The sequence below is a fragment of the Thermobia domestica genome, chromosome 16 (assembly GCF_964235325.1).
Source record: "Thermobia domestica chromosome 16, izTheDome1.hap1.1, whole genome shotgun sequence".
Taxonomy (NCBI): Eukaryota; Metazoa; Arthropoda; class Insecta; order Zygentoma; family Lepismatidae; genus Thermobia; species Thermobia domestica.
The window spans coordinates 110861491-110876997 of record NC_137469.1 but is presented as its reverse complement, the minus strand read 5'-3'; the positions used below and the strand labels follow the sequence as shown (position 1 = coordinate 110876997).

Below are 15507 nucleotides of genomic sequence, written 5' to 3'. Positions count from 1 at the left end.
GAGCATTTCATGGTGTACTTGAGATATCATTTTTTCAACAGCTACTGACAAATTGGTGACTAAATGCGTAAGTTCGTAGTTACTGTTGGTTTCGAATGAACGGTATTATTTGTATGCAGATTTTGTTTTGCAAATTGAACTAAAAAAGGATGCTATTCAGTCCTTACGTTCATGATATTCTCTTATTATATAAATCGATTTGCTTCTCTCTATGTCACACGAATCTCCTAACTTGGACATCTTTTTAAGATTTTGAGATTCTGTTAGGGTTGGCGAGAATAATAATATTTACAGGTAAAATGAAGATATGAATTATCATAGCATTTCCTGTTGGTGTAGTGCCTAGCGCGCGCTCCTTTGGTGCACGTGATGCCGTCTGGATTCCACCTTAAATTGCAGCTCTCCATATCTCGTATACCTTTAGTGCTGGAAAGGGACTGAAAATCAATTAAAAAAAAAAAATTAAATATCATACACGGAGCTTCCTCGTAGCTGTATTATTAACATATGCATCTTCTACATGAGGAGTCTGGGTTCGATTCCGGGTGAGAGCTCATGCTATTCGGATGTCACGGTAAGCCTTGGTGCTAAAAGGGACGCAAAAATCCATTCCAGCTAAATATCATACACTTACAGCGTTACGCTCTTGTTACCATAATGCAGGGGTTCTACAAACCAGTAAAGTCAGGAGAACTTCATTTGGTCAGGAAACCATATAAGTAGTCAGGGAAATTGACCAAGTATATACATATCTTACGAATAAATAAAGAAACTGAAAGTAGACTACAGCAGGCTGCTAGTAGGCTGAAAATGCATATTTAGAAAATATTATTTGTAAATTAGTCCATTAATTGAGATGGGCTGGCATGTAGCTCACTCAGTAGAGTATCCGACTGAGATAAAAAAGCTTGAAGAGCAAAAGAAGCAAGTAAAACGAGGAAAAAACTCCATACAATTACAGGGTGTCTGTCGGTCACGAAATTCATGAAATTAGAAAACGGCCATAAAAGTCACGAAAAAGTCACGCAATTTAGCTTTCGGGTCACGATTTTTTTAAATGTACAAATGTAAGTAAAGATTCGAAAATTTCGTTCTATAAAACGTCAAAATTCACCACCAAAAATGTCTATGGTCGGCTTTAGACGCTACCAAATCGCAAGCAAAGTACATTTCTATCGCATGGATGAAAATTCGGCCTAATTCGCACCCAAATTTGCTCTTGAAAATGTTAGAAAATTTTATGATTTGGTGAAGAAAAAGTCACGAAATTTCATTTTGGAATTTTAGTAGACACCTGAATTAGACATTGAAAACAAACTACAAGAACTAGGGAAAATTTTAAGTATAAGTAAAATTTCTTTCGTGTATTAGTTTCATAAAGAAACTAGTACATTCGTGGAAGTCGTCATTGATATAAAGTATTACAAGATTTTTTTTTTTTTTTTTTTTAATAGAGAGAGTGAGGACCAGAAATAACATTTAAAAAATTTTAAGTGTTATTAATTTCATAAGTAGTTTGTATCAATTGAGTTGTTAATATGTAACTAAACATTTAATTGTGACTCCGTACAAGCTGTGGGGGGCGCGGTGGCTCAGTGGTAGAGCGTTCACCTCTGGTGTTTGGGGTCCCGGGTTCGATCCCAGGCCCCGCCAAGTGAACCTTGTGGTGGACAAACACCGTGCTCGTGGGTTTTCTCGGGGTTCTCCCGTTTCCTCCCACTTTCTTCATTCCACCATTTCACTCTTCTCTCATCATCACCGTCTCCTTTAGCCTAACCGGCATAACCGTGGGACGTAAAACTTAAAGATTTCCGTACAAGCTGTATACGTGGAATATGTACATTGTTCACGTAGTTCATGAAGCAGGTGGAATTAAAACAATAGAAATTGAAACAGGAATGTAATACAAATATTTGTAGAAAGGATTATATATATATATATATATATATATATATATATATATATATATATATTACTTTGTAGCTAAATATTAAGTTGTAATATTAAAAACAACCTGAAAACATAAACATGAAGGCGAGGTATGGTGGACTATAAGGGGAAGAAGTCAGAGACAGTTTATATTGAAATGAAGGAAAGTCAGAAAATTAAAACTAAAGTATTTGCAAAAACTATGCAAAGGAATGTCATTTCCTGCTTTCATAATTTCTCGAAATGAACAAACGTGTCACTTGCTTGCCTTTGAGAGCCGTCGTAACTAATTGGGTATAATTCTCGTCTTTAGTGTAAAGGTTCCGGGTTCGATTCGTAGTAGGCAGTGTCTGTGGTTGTGTCAGAATAAAGTATGATAAAGTATGCTTCCTTGTAATTTTTTTCAGTACGCAAATTTCATTCAGCCTTCCTAGAGGAACTCAACTATATTTTAAATGAATTGGATGTGAGTTATTCATTGCAGAGTCATAAGTCTCGCATTCAGTCGCTATTCAACACCTACATTAGACATAGGTTTACATCTTGCACAGTCTCAGTGCTAGAACGTGGCATTGTATGTAATGATTACTAAAGAGTGTGCGTTGCAGGTTTTAATAATTGAACAAAATGAACTACTAGAACTGCTAGGAAATGAAGACAGACAAAGAAAACGCAACTATGTTCTAGCCATTTTCCAGAATCTTGAACTGTTAAGATATATATTTCTTTTTGAGTTAGAACCTAATCAGAACAACGCGCCTACAGAAATACAACACGTTTTTCACTGCAGGTCGATTTTTTTTTTCATCTGAAACTTATAAAAATCTAACTTACAGAAATTGTACGACCACTTTCTTCTTTATATTAGTAACTTAAATTTTATATATATATTAGGAGCGATATTACTAATTCGTACTATTACTAACCTCAGAACAGTTTGCGATGGAATACTTAGAGATTTTTAATGATCTGCAAACGTTTGTTCATCACTAGCTTTGCCGGTATATATGTATGTATTGTGTACAGGTAATGAGATCATGGGTCAACCAAAAACTGAATATTTAGTCCATACTTAGCTTTTCTTTCTTTGATTGTTTTGTTTTTTTGTTTGCCTATGCATTCTCAACTTCCCGTGAAATTCCAATGCTTCCAAAGTATCAGCTTTATTTCCTAGACAGTTTGGCGTTAATCTCAATCCACGAAATTGCACGACTATAATGTGTCGTCCTTACGTTAGAGTTTTTTTTCTTTCTTTCTTTCTTTTCTTGCAACCGTTATTTTTCCCTGAGTTCCCTAAAAAATGAACATCCAGGTTGAATAGTCTAGTTTGGTTCTTTCATTTTAATATTTTGAATGGTGTGTAAGTAAACATGTATTTTCATTATGGTTTGAAAGAAATTTGAAAAATTGTATCGTGTCTGATTTAGTCCAATTCGACTCTTTATGTAAATGGAATTAACAATAGGAAGTTTATTTGAATTGTTCTTGATTGATCAATTACGGTCTTTCTGAATACCACTCATTCTAGCTTTGGAACTTCTTGTATAAAATAACAGACAAATTCTGACCAAAGAATATATTAACTAATAAATAATAGCGTTACAGTTTCGGCAAATTAACTTTGCCTTCATCAGACACATTATGAAATACAATTTCTAAGATTACAGCTTATATACTTCTTAAAGTGAGAGGAGGTATTCCATGAACCAATCAAATTCGTCCTTTCCTTTAGCAATTTTTAATTAATACAAATGCAACTTTTAATGATCAACTTTCACTTAAGAGCTAAACTTTTAATTGGCACACCTGTGTATGAATAACTTTCACTTTTGAAAAACATAAACTTTTAATTGTCTATCCGTTGTTCAACACACCTGTTTTAACCTCTTCTTTCTTCTCTGTTTTATCCAATATCTTTCTCCATCTATGATTGGTTCATGGAATACCTCCTCTCACTTTAAGAAGTATATAAGCTGTAATCTTAGAAATTGTATTTCATAATGTGTCTGATGAAGGCAAAGTTAATTTGCCGAAACTGTAACGCTATTATTTATTAGTTAATATATGCTTTGGTCAGAATTTGTCTGTTATTTAATTACGGTCTTGTATAAACTTCTTTTATTTTGTATATAATTCTTTTGATTAAGACTCAAACTTCTTAAAGAGTAAACAGAATAAAATGTTCCTACAAGGAAACCAGAGTTGTAATTAATTGGTACTCATTTAACATTAAATATGCTTCAATCAAAAGCATTTAATGGTAAGAGAAGTAAATCTCTAATCAATTGTAGGTCAAGACTGGAAATATCAGAGGTGATTCTACAAAACTATGAACCCGGACCATGCACGTATGGACATATGAGGAAGGAAACAGTCAATATCAGAAAGGTTGCTTCACCTGGAAGTAAGAGGATATTAATTAATTCTAATGTCATTAGACCTTTCGGTACAAAAAACTTTAGGCATTGGCTTGCTTGTATATTCACTCACAGATTGAACTGGTTAATCAAGACTAGTCATGTAAAGAAAATCTGTTCCCTAGTTTTTGTCGTTGGATTACCTCTTGTTCTGTTGACTGGTGTAACAAAAGGAATCATGCTGTTAAAATAATTAAGACAAAACTAACCACTGAATGCGTCTTGTGAAAATTTTCCCATCCTTATGCAGTTTGATGCTTGTCTTGCTCGGTAAATCGGAATTCCTTACTGAAAAACTACTCACATCACTGATATATGTAATAGTTTGTAATTATTTACAGATTCAGAATTGTTCAAGGATGAGAACGAAAACCTGTAAGAACAAGCACTGCTATTCTTAAGAATTCCTGACGACTTCCGATACACACATCCGAGCAGTTATAGTCTTCATTATTAGTTGTTTAATAACGATGACTGTTAATTTCATATGAGTTTCATAACAAAGTTTATTGTAAATACGAAATATGGTGTTATATAACAGGTAATTTAGCGTCTTTCATGAGAGTAAACAATTATTGTTACAAAATTTGCAGTAAAAGACTGCTCATTTAAGCTTTGGAACATCGTATAACTTTACAATAAAATCTAACCATAGCGAACACTTATTACTAACAAATTGTTACTCGGCAATTATTATTGCTCTCCTCAGACACACTATAAAAGTGAAATCTAAGGTTACAGGGAAAGGTCACTTTTAACAACCAATAAGACACTTCCTTTCATTTTTACTGTTCTAAATTTTTAATTACTATAGATCTCAACCTTTTGATTAGGTTCAAACTTCTTTTTAACTCGAAGGTTGTGGTGAATAAGTAGAGACAGAAAGTGAAAACAGAGGTGGAAAGAAGTTAATAATGTTTTGCAGATATGTGGATTGTTTAGTAGTATGGTTACAGTTACATTTGAAGCAGTTTATACGAAGAATTGAAGATGAAGAAAAAGGAATAAGATTAGAAGTAAAATGAAGAAATGGCTACAATCATTTTATTTAGGTAGAGCGATAAAGGAGAAAAGTTTAGGACGAAGTGGTCCAGGAAAGTGCTCACTGGGGGTGTGTTGCCACAGAAGTGATCTAGATGAAGATTAAAAAGAACTTTTAAGGAACATGGAGAAAAGGATAGAACTGATAGCGAGAATGAGAAAAGTAAAAAAACGCATAGATAAGTTCCTTGATTTGCTTGTTGAAAATGAATACGTTAAAAAACTTAAAAAGGAGAAGAAAAAAGAAGGAAATAAAAGAAAAAGGAGTGAAAGAAGAAGAAAAGGTTATTTGGAATAAAAGCATCGGAGAGAAAACAGAAATCTTCGAGAAGCGTTGGAAAAAGAGAAATAAGAGCGTACAGAAATATATATATATATAATTGAGTGCAAAGAATATGATACAAATTACATAGAAGAAAGAGGGAAAAGATTGGAAGAAATGATTAAACAAAATAAGGACGACAGTAGATTCAAGACGGATAATAATGCAGTTTATAAACATGTAAGAGAAACATATTGTAAAGTAAACTGGGAAGGTGCAGAAAACCAGAAATATAAAGTAGTAGTGACATAAGAAAGTGGATATGAAGAGAAGAGAGGTTAGTGAATTGAATTAGTGGATTAAATATACATGATTTGTGGAACAAGGTAATAGATAAGATAGAAAAGAGAATGGACAATAATACTCAACATGCAGTTTGTGTAAGCTATGAGAGCCAAAAAACCCAGTTGTGTGGCCAAGTAAAAGTTGAGATGTGAAAAAATGAAAGGTTTAACCTGATTAAAAATTTAGAACTGTAAGATTTTACTTTCATAATGTGTCTGATAAAGGGATATATACAGAGAGTCTCAAAAGTCCCCTGACATAGGGTAACTGTTATTATCAAAATTACGACAAAATTACGAGGAAAAACCGTCTCCAAATATGATGTTTTCAATCTAAAGTGAAGGATTTTTTTTTTTAATCGGACGAACTGTTTGGGCTGCACTCTTTATGCGCCCCCAATGTTAATTAAAAATGCAACGTTGCCATTTTCCTGGACCCAAAAACCTAAGTGAATGACGTTACTGTCTTCTACGCTAACGTAGGGCCGCGGTGGCTCAGTGGTAGAGCGTTCACCTCTGGTGCATGGAGTCCCGGGTTCAAACCCTGTTTCCGCCAAGTGAACCTTGTAGTGGACAAACACCGTGTGCGTGGATTTCCTCGGAGTTCTCCTGTTTCCTCCCACTTCTTCATTCCACCATTTCACTCATTTCTCATCACCGTCTCCTTTAGCCTACAAGGCATAACCATGGCACATAAAACTCAGGTTTTTTTTTTTTTTTTTTTTTTTTTTTTTTTTTTTTTTTTTTTTTTTTTTAACGTGACGTGTCGATGGCAAGCCCCCATGTCAAACAGTAACTTCATTTATTTATGTTGCAGGTTCAGGTAAATGGCACGTTGCATTTTCATTCAACATTGGGCGCATAAAAAATGTACAGCTCAAATGGCTCGTCCAATTTAAAAAATTCCTTCACTTTAGATTTAAAACATCATATTTGGAGACGGTTTCTCTTTTTACATTTTGTTGTAACTCTGATAATAACAGAGTTACCCTATGCCAGGGGACTTTTGAGACATCCTGTATATATATATATATATATATATATATATATATATATATATATATATTGCCGAAACTATAACACAGTTTCTTTATAATAAGTTGTTTCTTTGCTCAGATTTTAAGTAAAATTTGCAGCTGTTGTTATGTACAAGTAGATTATTTTAGTCTTGGACGAACTTTTGTAGAAGAAGTAGAGTCTCTCCAAACCGATAGGAACGTCATACCAACGAGTAGGTAGATATTTGTAAATCCTACGGTGTTCTGAAGTCTTGATCCAGCCACTGTTTTCAATATACCTAGGTATTCCCCCCCCCCAAACTATTTCAATATATTTTACTTTGTTCTATTAAATTTTCTTCCATACCTGCCGGGCAGATCTCCGATTTCAAAATTCCCGATTATGATAGCCCTTGGAGGTAGTGTCTGGTGATGATAATACCCACTTTAGAATCCCTCTTTTTCCAACCCAACATCTTGAAAACATGTCATCCAACCAGCAATATACGATTTCGCAATTACTATACGGCGTTCCGTGTTGATTAAACCATTTAGGGCAGGATAAAATTTGGCAAATATTGCAGTGTTAGTCTGTCCATGTAACAGATGATCTATGCGGCTTAATGTTGTTCTGCGATATATATATATATATATATATATATATATATATATATATATATATATATATTAAACTTTTAAATTGCAACGTGGCTTATTAACATTTCCGAACAGTTTACTCGTATTGAACTCTGCCACCACTTTCTGGTGCGTGAGGTCCCTATGTCACTTCCAACTCGTACCAAGTAGGCTTTGTGGTGGAGAAACACCATGTGCATGGGTTTTCTCACGGTTTTCCCGTTTCTTCCCACTTTTTTTTTTTTCAATCCACCATTTCATCCTTTAGCCTGTATGGCATAACTGTGGTACATATAAAGAGTTCATTCCACTTTTTTCTTGTGTGTTTATCCCTGTCGTTCACAAAGAATTATTATCTTCACATTTCAAACTTACGTATAGTTTGGTCTCTCCTCATAGCGAGCTCACCTGTTATCAGGAGCCCTCCCCATTGGTCTAGTGACTGGCGCGTGTGCTTTTTTTGTTCACATGATCCAAGGATTGATTCCCAATGGCAGTTAAAATTGGAACGTATTACGGTAGTTCGGATTCCGTATTAAACTGTAGGTCTGTGTCTCATGTAGCCTCGATGCTAGAAAGGGACACTGAATTTTATCAAAAAAAATGATGAAATACTAAAAGGAAACAATGTCTCCGTGCAGTCGAACCATTAGCATGTGCTCTTTTGTTGTGCATGGTCTCGGATTCATTTCCTAGTAGGGGTATAGAAGTTTTCGTTATTAACCTTGGATTTAGGAAGATACTTGAATTAAGAAGTAACGAAGTTTACTTCAGAAAACAAGAGAAATAATGGCATTAAAGGCTGTGGCCTGACCAACCATCCCGTAGGATTCTACCACAAGATAAAACAATATAGTGGGATTCATGTCTATAATTATTATAGTTAATTATTAACTCTTATTGCATGATGTCAGAAATCTTGTTTATGTAGTGTAGTGTGATCATTGCAAAGATTTTTTTTTTTTTTTTTTTTTTAATCTCCAGTTCTGCTCGACACCAAAGCTTTAACGTGTTCTTGAAATTACTGAAAATTGATTACACCAAAAATCTATGGGAATAAAGAAAGCAGATGAACGATAGTACCGAAAGGCCTAATAGACATGTAAGGTATTAACCTTTTTTAGTCGCTGCAAACATCAAATGATGTGATGTAATAATACAAAACCTTTTTCATTATTTTTTCTCGTTGATTTATATGGAAAATTATATAAAGTTCCCCTCTTGTGAAATTGTAATGTTCTTATATGACTCGTCGTTAGAAGAGATCTCTAACATGGTTTATTCTTTCTTTAAAGTTGAGAAAAAAAAGTGCTTCAGGTATTCATGTAGCTGGTTTACTTTGTCGGCAAATTTTTTAAAGATTTACTTATGGGTTGGCTTTATAGATATCAAAATAAACCTTATCTTTTTTACGTGATAGTGATCTTAGCCGTAATCATAGATACTACTACGTCGTGCATCCACTTCCTTTCTCACAAATACTACTAGACCAGGCGCGATTATGTTTTTACTTTTACTAAGTATCCAGGTACATAATATTTCATTCATACAGAGTGTGTAATTAATACATAAGAATGTTTACAGTGGACTTGCAAACTTATACCAGTCGCCAACAAAAATTCACTGTGTAATTTGTTGTGTCTGTAACTTAGAAGCGGAGTAAATGATTTGAGTAAGTATCCTAACTTTTCCTCCAAGTAGCACCAGACGATACTCCCAAATTGGCTTTTTCATTCCAAAGTTTTTGAGATATGGAATTGTAAATCAACAATAATGGCATTATTCTTACCTGTTTAGTCATAGTAGAGGGTTCACCTCTGCTGCATTGGGTCCCTGGTTCAATCCCAGCTCGCGCCAAGTGAACTTTGTGGTTGGCAAACACCATGTGCGTGGGTTTCCTCGGGGTTCTCTCGTTTCCTCCCACTTTCTTCATTCCACCATTTCATTTCTCATCATTACCTTCTCCTTTAGCCTAAGCGGCATACCGTGGGACGTAAAACTCAAAGATTTTATTTGTTTAGTCATAATCGAAATTTCGTGATGGAAGTCGTACATACGATTATAATTTCTGTATATGATCTGCAAAAATTTTTAATGGGTTCGCACACAAATATTCAAATATTTTTATTGGTTAGTTTGATTTATATCTGTCATGAACCGCTCAACAGCGCTCAGCAAGTACAGAATATCTGAAAACTTGGTCCCTCGGAAGGTATTTTAACATCTGACGAGTATGGTAGATGTTCCAAGGCCTCTTAATGCCACCTGGCCAACAATTAGATCACTGTATTGCCAATAACAATAAGCATTGTAATTTCTCCTTCAAAATGTAACACACTGGTTTGGTGACTTAAGCCCAATTTCTACAAATACTTCCGCCACAGCCCAGTGACAATCAATCACAAGAAGACCTTGCACTATACTATCTCTACCTGCTACTCCATAACGAACGGATGACCGCTATGGGTCCAGTCTACTTACTTCTCCAGATGTGGACGAAACTCTTAGACCCATTGTGCAGTCGCCCGATACGGAAGCACATTGTTGCCAGATGTTGCAACCTTTCGTGATATATATATGTTTTTTTCTTTGAAATGTTGTATATATATATATATATATATATATATATAATCATTTGACGGCATGATTCGTGGTGCATTTCAGCTGAAGTTCTTGAAACCGATTGGCACGTTACTTCCTTTAATAATAATAAAAACGGACATTTACGTTTCTTCGTCACATCTATCGATATATGACTACATTTTAAATTCGTCTTCAGACATACAAAACTAATTATACAAGGCGACCAAAAACATTAAACAATTCTTTGCCCTCATGTTTTGTTTCTGAGGACGGAAAGACCGGCTGTTGTGTATACCGTTGTTACCTTTGCAAATCTTTTGAACTTTTCAAATCAAGTAGGTTCTTCATTTTTTCAACGGGTTAGATAAAAATTTTGAATAAATGAAGATTTTTTTTAACATTTGATAAGTAAAGTTTTCATTTCTGTATAAATGAAATGTCAAATCATTTGAAAGAAACTTTTTCTCTTGAAATTTGCTTTTGCTTCGAAACTGACAGTATTGTTGAACCAATATTTACTTACATTGCCTTGATACGTGCTCAACAAACCATAGCAGGTGCAAAATCGCCAGGGTTAGATTTATACCGATTCTTAACTGTGCATTTTAATTACCAAAATATCAACTATTGTCTACATGTTTGTTTTATTTGAGGTGTAACTCCCCTTTTCATCACTAAAGCTGTTTGAAATATGTAACTACTTCTCAGTGTGAAATTTGAGCCACTTCCCGCCGCAGATTGAATGTGGTACTCCCGCTTCAATACTTTTTTTTTTTTTTTTTTTTTTTTTTTTTTTTTTTTTTTTTTTTTTTTTGCGTAGTGTTTTTCAACCTTATTAAAAGCCATGTGAAGGTAGTCAGGTTCGTTCAACCTTAATAAAAATACAACGGGAGTGCGGTGCCTCAGTGGTAGAACGCTCACCTCTGGTGCAAAGGATTATTTGTTTGATCTCCCGCCACTCGAGTTTGTAGCATACAACATTTATCCATGGGTTTTCTCAGGTTTCCTCCCACACACTCATTCCATCAACTCTTTCATTTATCATGCATCTCCTTTAGTCAAAATAGCGTAAAACTAGAAATTTAAGTTCATTTCATTTCTTAATAGAAGTCTCAAAGGAGTCACCGAAGGTATATAGGATACAATTCTATTTACTGATGAGAGTTCAGGTTGAACTAAAGGATGGTAAGAGGTCCCGTAATGCGTGAGCATTATGTACTTTAATTATTAATTTATTTTTTAACAATATATGTGCCTAGAATTATGTTCATGTTCTGTGTAATTGTGTGAGCAGTCAGTAGTAATAAAGTAAACAGTTCTAAATTATATTGTTCCAAGCCTATTTAATGAGTTTTCACCGTCATAATTTCAGACATTTGGAGTTGTATCTGCGCCAGCGAGTTATTTGCCTTCTCGGGAGTGGCAAAATCGCCAGGTGGCACATTTTGCTGCTGTGCGCTTCTCTTTCGCCAGGTATAAGACTGCAATCAAACAACAGAAGAGTAAAGCATCTAGTGTGGAATTGGTAAGGAAACGTAAAGTAGTACTTAACTTCATTTTAGGATTTACCCCAACCACTATGTGGTTGACCAAATATGTTGATCCATATAAATTTCAATCATTAACATTTTTCAGAAGAGATCTTGATCTAATAAACATTTGCATAGAGACATTACCACAGAATGTGTTCTTGAAGTTCAGACCACTTCGGAAGTATTTAATCTAATTCTATGATCAATACCTGTGTGGTGTACCTTGTTTGCTCAGCTTCATGGAGTTAAAATCTGATTTTGTAAAGTTGCTTACCTTTGTGCAGTCACTACATATGTTTAAACGTTTTGATTAGAGGTCAAGAGTGTCTATGTCTCCATCTAAAAGAAAGTTACTTTTGTATAGAAAAAAAAAAACATGTATTCAGCATTTCATCAGTTCCGAACTTCTATTTATCTACTACAGTTTTATTTGGATGACTCGATGAACGTCACTTGGTGCAAAGCCCGAAGTACATTTCTTCTTGGTATATAAAATGAATCACAGTGCGCGTGTGTGGGAAGATACTCAATCTTAAGCTTAGAGCTCCTCCGTGGCTAAGCGGTTAGCGTACGCGCCTTTGGCGCAGGAGACCCGGGTTCGATTCCCGGCGGGAGCTCATGTGGTTCGGATTCCACGTTAATCAGTAGGTCCACGTCTCATAGCCTCGCTGCTGAACGGGACGATAAACTCAAAATCAACTCAACTCAATCTTAAGCTTATTGTTCACTAAATTGCACAAAAAATACTAGCCGAATGAATTGCACGTGATAACTATGTTAGTTCTCTCACAGATAAACACTACTCCGTATGTTTCCTTTTCCAGTCCACTGAAAAGCACTGCCACTCAGTGATAGTATTCTTTGAGTTGGAGTGCAAAAGCTGAGAAGAAAAGTATTAAAATGCGAAAAAATAACGTACACATAAATATATATATATTAACATTTTTATGTCTTTTATTGTAAAACTTATTAGAATTCGAAAAGGTAAAGGCATTGACTTCCACTTTCGTCGGTGCATTACCAGTACTATTTCGTATTATTGACAGCATTATGAAGTTCTTCCTTCTTTCAGGAGCTTCCTCGCAATTGTCTTGCTTGATGGGAGCTTAGACTAGACACACCAATTCACTTACTCATCATCCTACCAAAGAAAATATATTTCCGAAAGCATTCCTGCATTGCAGTCATCTCATGCAATATTCCTATGTCCATGGAACCATTATACGAGTATCATTATAATATTGCACAATAGTATAGTTAGTGCCTCCATACTGAACTTTGCATTAGTTTTAATCAAAATCAAGAGCTTTTTTCTTTATCTATAGTAATTTTTTCTTTATTTTTGACATGTTATTATACCAAAATATTTTCTCTCCGCTACCATGTAATGTCAATTTTATAAATAATTTTTTATAATCTTCCGTTTTATTTATTTACTTTACAGGTATGTCTTGCACGTTTTTGATCTAACATGAATTTTATTATTACACATATTTACGAGTTGGCGACAGGTTTCCCAGTTCAAAAATAGTAAATGACACGTATGCATATATAGATGGAAATACTGTATATGTCGATTCAAGTATTGGCTTGTAGTATAACAATATTAACTAGGGTTGAAGAGTAAGTACATGGTGACTCAGTTATAGAGCGTGTTAACGCTCTCGCCTTTGATGCGAGCGGTCCTGAGTTTGATTTCCGGTGGGGACACTCCATCCAAAAGGTGTAACAATTTTTTCATGCCAGCCATCGTAAGTGAGGTTTTCCTGGGTTTTCCTCTTTCACACCAGGCAAATGACGAATGGTACCTAACATAATAATCCCAGGTCACTTCCATTCTCCTCCGTTCCTTTCTTCCTCTCAAATTCCCCGTGCAGTGTGATCGCCGACGGACATCATCCCTAATATATGTGACGGGTTAACATGGCCATAGATGCCGAAAGCCCACAAATCTAATTCCTAACCCTAATCTTAGTCAGTTCTAGAGCAACCAGCTCTGTTATGAGTGGCCTCTAGTTCGATTCCAGGCTATCAGTTTGTGGTGGGTAACATTGTGTCTGTAGGTTCTCGGGATGCTCCCGTTTTGTTCCACATTTTGATTCTATCATATCATCCGTCTCCTTTAGTTTACAAGGCATAAACCTGGAATGTACATCTAAAAGCTCCCAATTTCATTTACAATTGAAATACGTATTTTTACTTTCTCTTTTTACAACTTTTATATTTTTAAAAGTATTTTCAGGGTTAGTTTATATTCATTTTTAAACTTATTATCCAAAACTTTTGTGGTGGAAAAATTCTGCATAAATCCATTGCAAACAAACCTCGTCGAACAGCATGTACATTTTCTTCTAAACTACTAACCTCGTTATACAAGGTAATTTTGTATTTGCGTGAAGAACATTCATCAAAGTAAATTTGTTCCTAAGCTGCTACCACTCAGATAATTGCATACAGTTATTTTCTGAGCTCCTCACTCTCGTTAAATTCTTGAATTCACTTCATACCAAATCTCACGGTTATTATTAGTGCTAGGATTTTTGATGAGGAAAAAATTCTGAAATTGATGGGTAGCAAGCTGAAAAAACATATTTTTTGTTGACACATTTTAAACAAAATTACGTACATTTGTATAGATAATATAAAGGTGCAATAAATAAACGTTAATACTGGGCGGGGAACGAGAAAGAACTGAGATGTATATCTTTAAAATATGTACAGGTAACGAATGGAAACATAAAATTTAGTGCTTATTTAGTGGAAATTTCTTGATTCAGTGTAGAAATTTCTTGATTTCTTTTTGGTGAAATTTGGTGGACATAAAATTCGAGTTTGGAACCCCAAAAATCGTGTGCTGACTTGAAAACAGTTTCAGCAACCCCGCACCAAATTTTATGATTTGGTGGAAGCACCAAAAATCCAAACCCTAGTTATACCATTAGTGGTTCGTCCGAGTTTTATCGTTTCAGTTCAGTTTCATTTATCATTTTTGGTTCTAATATGTCTTGTCAATATTAATTGGTAGATAAGGACTTTCTATCCATTGATCATCCAATTAATCTAACTTTTTATCTGCCTGTCATGGAAAATTTTGTTCAGATCAAAAATTATCATCACACGTTGAACTTTTTTTTTTCTTTTTTTTTTTTTTTTTACACAAGTAAAAATACGGAGTCACGGTGGCTCACTGGTAGAGCGCTTACTGGTGCGTGAGATTCCTAGTTCGATCACAGGCGAAATAAGTTTGTGGTGGACAACATTGTGCCCGTAGGTTTTCTCGGGGTACTCCCGTTTCCTCCCACTTTCTCATTCCACCAGTTCTTCCACCATCATTCATTTGCATTAATCACCCGTCTCCTTTAGCCTAAAGGACATAATCGCAGGACGTTAAACTGAGAGATTTCATTTCATTTTCACAAGTAAAAATATGTCTCCACGACGAAACAAGAGCCTTAGTTCAATCATTTTCCATTGTTATTGGTGGATCGACTTCTGTTAAATTTAGTGAATAAACCATTTACCACCATAGTGTGGCCAGCCGTTCGGTTTTCAGCCGGACAGTTCAGTTTTACTGTCCGTTGTTTGGTTCATTAATTAAACGCCATTTATTCGGCCTTTTTATTTGGAAGAATTTTATTTTAATTGGTTAATTAATTTTCCAACTAAATCTAGACTTTATAGAAATATATTACAGTGGCCGAAATCCAAATTTAATGAACATAATGCAATATATGTATTTACTATTCCTCCAAGCCGTTTAAGTAG

General features: G+C 34.9%; 1 protein-coding gene across 3 annotated transcripts in view; it reads left to right on the top strand.

Moving 5' to 3' along the window:
* Gem2 (Gemin 2) overlaps positions 1-15507 on the top strand; it is a 51647-nt gene that overhangs the window by 22401 nt on the left and 13739 nt on the right. For all 3 annotated transcript variants that reach the window (XM_081742976.1, XM_081742975.1, XM_081742977.1), the window contains one exon: positions 11583-11735. In XM_081742976.1, the coding sequence (XP_081599102.1) occupies positions 11583-11735 (153 nt within the window). The remainder of the gene's footprint in view (positions 1-11582; positions 11736-15507) is intronic.